General features: G+C 34.2%; 2 protein-coding genes across 2 annotated transcripts in view; both read left to right on the top strand.

Moving 5' to 3' along the window:
- Positions 1 to 811, top strand: part of LOC110023975 (chitinase 2-like) — a 2,871-nt gene extending 2,060 nt beyond the window's left edge. Inside the window, exon 2 of the mRNA XM_020723655.1 lies at positions 28 to 811. Coding sequence (XP_020579314.1) covers positions 28 to 630 — 603 coding nt within the window. The 3' untranslated portion in view covers positions 631 to 811. The remainder of the gene's footprint in view (positions 1 to 27) is intronic.
- Positions 812 to 9,435: 8,624 nt separating this feature from the next.
- Positions 9,436 to 10,012, top strand: part of LOC110023965 (MADS-box transcription factor 6-like) — a gene marked incomplete in the record, with an annotated part of 54,412 nt that continues 53,835 nt past the window's right edge. Inside the window, 1 exon segment of the mRNA XM_020723641.1 lies at positions 9,436 to 9,675. Within this exon segment, the coding sequence (XP_020579300.1) occupies positions 9,494 to 9,675 (182 nt within the window).

Raw genomic sequence — 10,012 nt, forward strand, 5'->3', positions numbered from 1 at the left:
ACAAACACCGCCCGAAGCGGAGCAAAGTTAGCCGTTAGTCTCGGCGGCGACTCCGTCGGCCACGGCTTCGCCTACTTCAACCCATCCTCTGTCGACTCCTGGGTCGATAACGCCGTCAAATCTCTCACCGCCATCATTCGGCGCTACAATCTGGACGGCATCGACATTGACTACGAGCATTTCAGAGCCGACTCCGACACCTTCGCCGAATGTATTGGGAAGCTGATTGTGACTCTGAAGAACAATGGCGTCATATCTTTTGCTTCCATCGCTCCTTTCGCCGACGAAGATGTCGAGAAACATTATCTCGCTCTTTGGAAAAAGTATGGGAAGCATATAGACTATGTGAATTTTCAGTTCTACGCTTATGATTCGAGCACGACTGTGCCTCAATTTTTGAGCTATTTTGAGACCCAGAGAGGGAAATATGAAGGAGGGAGAGTGCTTGCGAGCTTTGGAACTGATTCGGGCAGTGGAGGATTGAAGCCGGAGAATGGATTCTTTGGTGCGTGTAAGAGTTTAAAGAGGGAGGGAAAGTTGCAGGGGATTTTTATATGGTCTGCTGATGATTCTATGAAAAATGGCTTCAAGTATGAGAAGGCATCTCAGTATTTGCTTGCGAGCTACTGATCTGTTTGATTTTAATTTCAGTGGTATTTCCGGACTTGGTAAGCATGGCATAGTGTAAATTTATGTGTATGTGGTGCATGGTTTATGTTTTTATATATGTATGTAATTTCTATGTTGGTTGCATTTCATAGAGCTGTGTATCTATTTAGGAGAGCTTGTGATTTGCTTGTGGTTTTGTTTATGGAGGAAAGTGTTATTGTGTTAAGAAGTAAATGTTTCTCTCAAATGAAGTGTGTTGCTGACATTCTTGTTGAAATGAGTATTGATTTGTTATGTATGACTCATATATCAGGAAATTTGGAAGGAGTTTGGTTTTGCTAGAAGAATCGTGATAGGGCCTGCGAGAGGAGTTCGCAGAATTTGCGATTCGCGACAGACGAAAAGTGTTGGCGAAGGAGAAGGTTTCGATGAACAGAGGATCGCTTCGGTGCGTCTTCCGCAGTCGAGAGGATTTTCCAGGGAGGAAGAAGCAGTTCGCTGCATTTTCAGGGCGAATCACGACAGTTGGATCGCAACAGAGGATTAGTTCGCGATCGAAGGGTCTCTACCACAGGAGCAGTTCGCGTAGGGCAGCGAATCAGAGCAGACGGAGAGAAGTTCAGGCCTTTCGGGAAGCAGTTCGCACTAACCTCTTCCTCTTCCGCAGAGAAGGATTCACGAGGGTGAACTCGAGTAGAAAGGCTTGCGATAGCCTGCACCTAGAGTTCGCAAGGAGCTTTGCAGTAAAAAATCGCAGAGGAGTGCCAGGGTTTGCGAATTGCAGACGTGAGGAAGAGTTCACGATGGTTACGAATTTTGGTGAGCAGAAAGAGTTGCGACGACGCAAGGAGTTCGACAAAGCTTTGTGAACAGTTCTGCAGCAGTTTCGCAAGGGAGTTCGCGAAGAGTTTGGCAAGGTTTTGTCGTGGGAGGATTTTTGCAGAGAAGAAGTGCTTAAGAAGGTCGCAGAAGGAAAGAAGAGAGGGAATCTTTAGAATGCCGCAGAGAAGGTAGACTGGCTCACATGAACGACCAGGTGTGAGGCAGTTTGGGAAAGAACTGCGATAGTTCGCGGAGCAAATCAAACGCGCGAACAGACACGAACAGGGAGCAGTTTGTCAGGTGTTTGCAGACAGTAGAGCGAGTTCACATGGAGCAGTTTGTCGGGTGGAGTTTGGTTCCGTGAACATGAGACTTGTTTTGCGAACAGAGTAACGTAGGAGTTCGGCTAGCGAAGTTCGTAGAGTTCGTAAGTTTGTCGTAGGACAAATTATGACAGGTGGAGTTCATAAATTTTGTGGATTATTCGCAGGTTTGTCAAGGAGAAATTGTGACAGGTGGAGTTCGGCTAGTGTTTGCAATATTTAGGCCGAATTTTTTGTGCGAATTGGAAAGGTGCTTCGTGTGAAAAAAATTTGATTCACAAATCACAGAAAATTACGGGAAAATTGCTGTAATTGACAGAGAAAATTTCAGGTTTCTTTAAATTTATTTGTGATGTGTTTTGTTTCAATACAAGGCAGGAAAATTTCATTGCATGATTAATTTTAAAGGGCAATATCCGGTGCAAAATTTGAGATAATGAAGTTCGTTGAAACAAAGAACTTTGGATTGTGGCAAACAAGGGTGAAAGATTTATTGGCACAACAAGAAATTTTGAAAATTTTGAAGACATTGCGAGCAAACCTGATGGTAATATCTATAAACTGTTGGGGAGTACAGTTGTAGGTGGAGTTCACTCTGTCGGATCATATGCTGAAAATGTAGTAGGAAAGTTAACCAAACTAAATATTTTCAACAAGTTCTTGTGTTACTTGAACTTGTTGAATGTTTGTAGTTGCAAGATGACATGGTTGCCCAACCAACTTTTTCGTAAGAAACTCAATGATGTTTTTCTCCTAAAGAGCTGGATATTCTTCAAGATGGAGAATTGTTAGGTATGACTCATATACCAAAAAATTTGGAGTATCTTGAAATGGAGAGGTACGTCTCGTGGAATGAAACAGAGTGTCTCTTGGTGTGAAGAGGTGTGTCTCTTGGGGGGAGCGAGGGCGTGTTGTAAATTTATCTGAGGGTTTTATCTATAAATAGATTTATAACTCTATGGGTATGTAACTCTTCTAAAACAGTGAATTTGACGCTCTGCTCCCGAGGATGTAGGCATCTTTGTCGAACCTCGTTAAATCTCTTTGTGTTCTTCTTGTAGATTTGCGTTGTTTCGCCCTAAATTTTTCAACATGATCAATGCTATTCATAAATTTACTACTAAACAAAAGGAATTTTCACAAAAATTTAAAAGTTTTTGCTTTTTTTTATTACAGGGATTTTAAACTACTACAACTGTTAGCACAGCAAAGGCTTTTAACAACAATTTAAAATAATTTGGAAAGATTTTTGCGGTGTTGAATTCTGCAGCGGCTTTAACTGTTATTTCCTTGTAATGTCTTTAAGCACTACTAATTAGTAGAGCTGGCAAGACTAGCAGCATCAGTCTTTGCAACATTTTTTTAGCGGATGTTAATTCAAAAAAAAAATTTATTTTAATTAATTTTTATGATTATAAGAGTTTTCGATAAACTGCACATAGAATAACAAATATATATATATATATATATATATATATATATTATAAAGATTTACATACATATCACTCAATTCTATTTAATTATATATCTAACACCTAAACTTAATTTTTTACATTTGCACTTTGTAGTACAAGTGCAAAAATTGAAGTTTATGTTAAATATGTAAATACGTAGAAAGAAATGGGTGGTATGAATGTAAGTGCCTCAAATATGAAAGCCAATAAATAAAGAAGACATGTAATTCATATGAAATAACACTAGCATCTCTATTTTCAGTTATTTTTAACTCAAAGCCGCCAACCTGTTTAATATATATATATATATATATATGGTCGTATTATTTCTCCTTTCGACTAAATATTCTCCCAGATCATCAAAAATAATCCAGAGAAGAAAGGAATAATTATGATAATATAGGATGAAAATAGATGAACAAATAAAAAAGAAACATGAAGAGCTTATGTAAGGTAAACCTACCATGATGTATTGAGAGTATACGTCCAAAATAGAATCAGAATGAAGTTTCTCAAAAGACAATATCCATGAAAAGAATCCCAACATAAGCAACTCATAACCAAAGAACCAAAAAGAATATTTTTGTTCTGGGGTCAAGAGCAATTTCCAAATGAATGTATCTCTTTGATTAATTACATTTTGGGGGATGATCACCAATCCACCAGCACGCAGCTGCCATTCTGCTTTTTTTGTGTTGTTGTTGTGGAGTCACTAGCTTGTTTTCCCTCATGTAGCCTCTCTCTCTGAAAAATTCTCTCTCTCTGATCGTGTTGGTGATTTGAAGAGAGAAGAGATCCGAGGGCTAAGGCATACAATGACGAGGACAAAAAAAAGAAACATGTGGGAAACTTTTGTGAGGTGGCTTTCACAAGAATAACTCCAAAGTGTTCGTCCGAGGCAAGATCGACTTAAGATACTTTGAAGACATAGTCATGAAGAAGACATGACAAAAGCGAACCCACAACCAGAGATTAAAGTTATTGTACTTATTCTAGGATTCACTTCTCTCTATAAGAGCAACCCATATAGTTAATTGCATTCTTACGCTAGGATTGCTTAAGAAAACTGTCGATTAAGGTTGTTACTCATCCTCAGAAAGTTCAAGAGTCGTTGTTTTAAAGGAAGGAGTTTCAAAGTCCTGTCCTAAGCGTAGTGGATTCTTGAGGGTTCCAAAGAATCCTGTCAAGATCTCAATCTATCCTATGGTTTTGATTTGTTGTCAATAGTTTAATTGAGCTTTGTCTTTTGTTCCAATTTTTAAATATAAGTATCTACAAGACAGAATTAACACACCCTAATAGCATGCAAAGTAAATCTAGGGTAATGTCTGTCTTTTATCTTTGACAGCCCTACAAAACATAGTTTGCATAAAATATTTTAGTTTAGTTGGTTGGTTGTTGTTTTTATTTAGGACAACACGGTCAAGATGCCCATGACTTTCCGTCCTCTCGGGGTCGTCGGGTTCCCTGATCTACTTAGTCTGAGAGGCGGTCAAACCTACTCTGACTAGAAGATTTTTGTCTGCAACCATGGGTTGCGTTGTCCAAGAGATCTTCATAGACCCAGGTAAAGGGTTTCAAGTTGTGTTCGATGATCTTTGTTCATTATGGTTTCGTTTAAGTTTTAATATATTTTTTTGGATTTTAGGGGTTAAAATTTTTAGGTTGTTTAAGACTTATTAGCCGATTAAAATTTTGTTGTCATTTTGTGTTTATTTTTTATGTTTGGAATAACCATGTAAAGATCCCATGATTTCATAGTCCTGGGTTCATTAGGGGTTTGCGGTTTGATTAGTCATTGTCGGCGGGCTTATATCTCAGTTTAATTTTAGGTTTTGTTTTAATTTAATTTAATATATATATATATATATATATATATCTTTTGTTTTTTAGAAAATATAATTTATAAAAATTAATATTTCAATTTTTTTAAAAAAATACAAAACCAAACTCATCTCATATCTGCAATAGTTTAAATGATCTAGTAAAACAGCACAAGAAATATATCTACCTCGAAGGATAAATACACTACTTGATGGTGATGCTCTGTTAAATAAACTAAAGAGTTTACGATTAAATTAATGATTTTATGACATCTGTTTGGTCTGCGAACCATTTATATAAGCTGATAAATTTTTTTTATCTAATACAAACAATTAGACAAGGTTTATATTATCTAGGTTCTTAAAGCTTCCTATAGAGGCAAACCCTACAGTCAATTACATCTTAAATGACCGAAGTCACTTAATAAAACTCTCAATTTAGATCAGAAATTATTGTCTCCAAGAATTCAAAAGGATAGGAATTTGCAAAAATCAGACCAAGGAGTCTCAAATGGGAGAGACTCAAACTTAGAATATTTATTATGGAATCCAAAGGAAGAAGAACTAGGGGTTGTCACAGATCCTGAGGAGAATCTCAATGACTTCCCAAACTATCATAAGGTTTGACTTCAATTTCGGGAGAAAATTATTGAATATTTCATTATGCTGATTTTCTTAATTAGGGCTTACATTTATGCGAGAAGGTCCCGACAATGGCAGTGTTAAGCTTTCTATATACACAAACAAAAGAAAATTTTATAACATAGCTCTGCTATTATAAATAAGGTATTTAGCGCTCTATATGCACATGCATAATGAAATATACAAAAAAAAACAAACAACTTAATGAAGTATAAACTAGAAAGGTCAGTATGGTCGAGTACCACAATACACTTCAAAAGAGAGTAAGAAATTTGATAGCTCTGCCATTATACAACCCAACCTAGACTTATAATACTTAACTTAATATGCTTTTAAGGCCTTGAGCTCCTCTGAGAATCACAAATTTTTACCTAAAATTACATGTGTTTAAGTTTTAATCTTGGTTTAATTGTCTTGCACATCCCTATTCTTTTATTTCTTTTTTTTTTTTTGGATTGCTCTTTCTTATGTTCATGTCTAACTCTTAAACCTCACGCCAATCATTGATGTGTACCATTTGATTTTCTCTAAAGTATTCAATATATCTCATAGAAGGTTAGCTTTTATTGGTGCAATCATTCTACCACATTGGCCTATTCCATGGAGTCAAGGTCACTCTTTTCCTTTTAGTCAATCGATGTCTAGGCCAATGGGTTTATGATTAAGCTATTAGATTCCTCGCCTATATATGTTGTTCTTAGATCCTTAAATAATTGATTTGTATTTTATCATGAATCTATGGCATGCACTCATTTAATTAATTGGTATGAAATTGTTGTATATACCACTTTTACAATTCATCAAATAGTTCTTATTAACTCGATGCTCATATGAATTATCTTTTAAAATTATTGGACACTAAGAATATTTTTTGAATTTTGATAAAATTGACTACACAACTTTGTTTTTGCACCAAATAGTATAAATTGATGGTTTTTCGTGAGATTAGATAAATTTTCTCATAATTTTGACTTAGTTAATGTATGCACTATTACACCAAATAAGTATTCATTTCTGCGTCGTAAAATTTGCCTTTTTAATATTAAAATTTATTTACTATGCTTCTCTATTTGAAAAATCTCTTTTAATTTATACCTCTATAGTTTCTCTTATTAGGACTTATTTTGTTAGAGTGCTAGCTGAAATCATTAGTACTCATCAACTTTTCAATATTACTTGAGATGGTTCATAAATACATGATTATGTGACTCATAAATTTTATTCTTAATACTGAATATTTATGCATAATTTATCAATTTATAATGAAATTAAAATCAAATTTTGGTATCTCAAACTCTCCTACCATCCTATCTATATGTATTTTTAATCACGCACCTTCAGTGATCCAAACAAATAATGGGACATCAATCTCTTTTCTTAATTATCACATAATCATTCTCCCATTACTATCTACTAGTTTGTTAATAAATAAGGTAAGCAAATCCCTCTTTTATATCAATAGATTCTTGATTCATTACTTATTTAAATTAAAGAGTAATGACAGCTTAATTACAACATATTCAACATTATGCAAGGATCAAGTGCTAATAATTGCTTTCATTGTGGAATTAGCTTCCATGACCCATATAATTTTAGAGAATCATGTTTAGATTGAGAAATAATTTAGTCATATATATGATTTTCCCAATTATAATTTCACTTTATATATATAAATATAATAAAAGAAGATGCCTTTATGGATAATTTAAGACAATTTTAAACTTAGTTGTCATTTTGTCATAATGGAAAAAAAAATTAATGGGAGATCTTCTCACAATATTAGAACTTCAATTAGATATTCTTAGAGTAGTAGCCCACTTGAATCGAAAACTGAATAATATTAGTAATATTGTTTATGTGGTTTTCTCTGTTTTATATTAATTCCACATTGTTTGGTTTTTATTTGGCCATTTTTATTTTTGGGACAAAGGTTCTTCTTTTATTGAATTTTGTATGGTTTAGGGTCTGTTTGGGGCAGCTACAGCTTATTGAATAATCTGCTGATAAGCTGTAGCTTATTGAATAATCTGTTGATAAGCTGATTAAAACTAATTTGTTGATAAGCTAGGTGCGGTAGCTATTATAAATTTTTAGTTGTCATAGTGGAAAAAAAATAATGGGAGATCTTCTCACAATATTAGAGCTTCAATCAAATATTCTTAGAGTAGTAGCTCACTTGAAAACTGACTAATATTAGTAATATTGTTTATGTGGTTTTCTCTGATTTATATTAATTCCATTTTATTTGGTTTTTATTTGGCCATTTGTATTTTTGGGACAAAGGTTCTTCTTTTATTGAATTTTGTATGGTTTAGGTCTGTTTGGGGCAGCTGCATCTTATTGAATAATCTGCTGATAAGCTGATTAAAAATAATCTATTGATAAGCTAGGTGCTGTAGCTATTATAAATTTATTTTTTTTTTTGGAAAATCCAGACCACAGTTAGAAAGGTGCCTGCGGTGTGAAAACGTTGTTTTCAGCGTTTTGAAAACGCATAAGCTGCCAAAACGCTGTTTACTCAAAAAGGCAAGGTGTGTTTTCAAAACGCCACCGCACCAAATAAACTGCCCAATCATAACCTTAATCTACTTTTGGATGTACATAAGAAACTCTTTTCCTAACATTAAGGATCTTAATGCTCATGTACTTTTTATTTTTATTAATAAAAAATATCTTCTACATAATAAAATAAGCTATCAATCAATGAAACTTTCTTAGGCACAAACAAGACTTTGTTCTTACTTTTGATATAAAAGCTCTTAGGGTTTAGGCAAAAAAAATTGATCTTATCATCAACATCATCCTTATTATTATTATTATTATTATTATTACTATTATTTTGCAGAAATACACTTAATAGTCCTCATAGTTACAAACAAGTTCAATTATTTTATATTTTCATGTTAATTTTCTACTATTTGAATAATCTTATAATTATAAATAATTTAATAGTTAGAAATACACATAGTAAAAATAAAAAAATATATCAAAATTCTATGATTAATAACTTACATAAGAAGAAAATTAGTATATTAAGACTTTTGAAATATGAATTTCTGTATCTCCATTAAAGACAAACATTTAACTGTCATAAGAAACTCCTCTTCAAGCTTTAAAAAGCTCACTACTTCATTATTTTTTTATAGTAATAAAAATCCTCTTTTGCTTAAGAAAATTCTCTATCAATACAACTTTCTTAGACAAACAAACGCACAAGAATTTCTTAAACATCAAGAGAAGATTTATGCTAAGAAAAAAAAAAGAAAATTTTAAAACTATAAAAAGCTAAAATTTGAACCACATTTAGACAAAAAATTACTAATTATCAACCACGTTGGACAAAAGTATGTTTTTTTTCTCTCTTTAACTCTACTCTCTTCGTACACTGAGTAGCCTCTTCAATAGTGGCATGGTCTATACCCTACAAACACATTTCCATGAGAAAGAGGGACAAAATTAGAGAGATGGAAAGAAAGAGAAATTTAGGGAAAGAAATAGGTGTGTTGGCTATGGGATAAAAAGAGGCAAGTGGGGATAATAGAGGAGGAGAAGGCTAAGAAGGTGTGGATATTCAACCACAAGTTGGCACTTTTAGGTCTTGTAGTGAATTAGACTTGTAGCCTTCATCATGTACATAGTTTTCCACATTTAAGAGCTTATTTTTGTCCCAAACCAAGAGTAGGACTATGAAGGAAATGAAAAAAATAATAAAAGTGAAATTTAAAAACAGTAATAAAAATAACCAGTCCATAAATAGTATAGACATTCCTATATCAGAGAAAGCCAACAGAAGAAGAAGAAGAAGAAAAAGAAGAAGAAGATGGGGAGAGGCAGAGTAGAGCTGAAGCTGATAGAGAACAAGATTAACAGACAGGTAACCTTCTCCAAGCGCAGAAATGGGCTTATGAAGAAGGCTTTTGAGCTCTCTGTTCTCTGTGAAGCTGAGGTCGCCCTAATCATCTTCTCCAGCCGTGGAAAGCTCTTCGAGTTTGGCAGCCCTGAGTACTCTCTCTCTCTCTCTCTCTCTGTTTTTTTTTTTAAAAAATTATTTTTGAAGGCATATTATGAATTTTCCATTAAAAATTATTTTTGAAGGCATATTATGAATTTTCCATGATGTTTCTCAGAGCATGGATTACTGTTTTTGTGTCTTTTGCTGATTCCGACGTTGCCGCACTGTTTTTTCCTTTGGATCTTGTTCTTTTGAAGTTGAGGTATCAGTGAAGTTTCAAAGCCCGAGAAATGGCTGCTGGGTTTCCCGCTGCTTCTCTCACTTTCTCTCTCTCCCCCATATCTGTCTCCCTTCCACTCTCTCGCCCTGACTCCCTTCAGTCCTCTT

The sequence above is a fragment of the Phalaenopsis equestris genome, unplaced genomic scaffold, assembly GCF_001263595.1.
Source record: "Phalaenopsis equestris unplaced genomic scaffold, ASM126359v1 Scaffold000237, whole genome shotgun sequence".
Taxonomy (NCBI): Eukaryota; Viridiplantae; Streptophyta; class Magnoliopsida; order Asparagales; family Orchidaceae; genus Phalaenopsis; species Phalaenopsis equestris.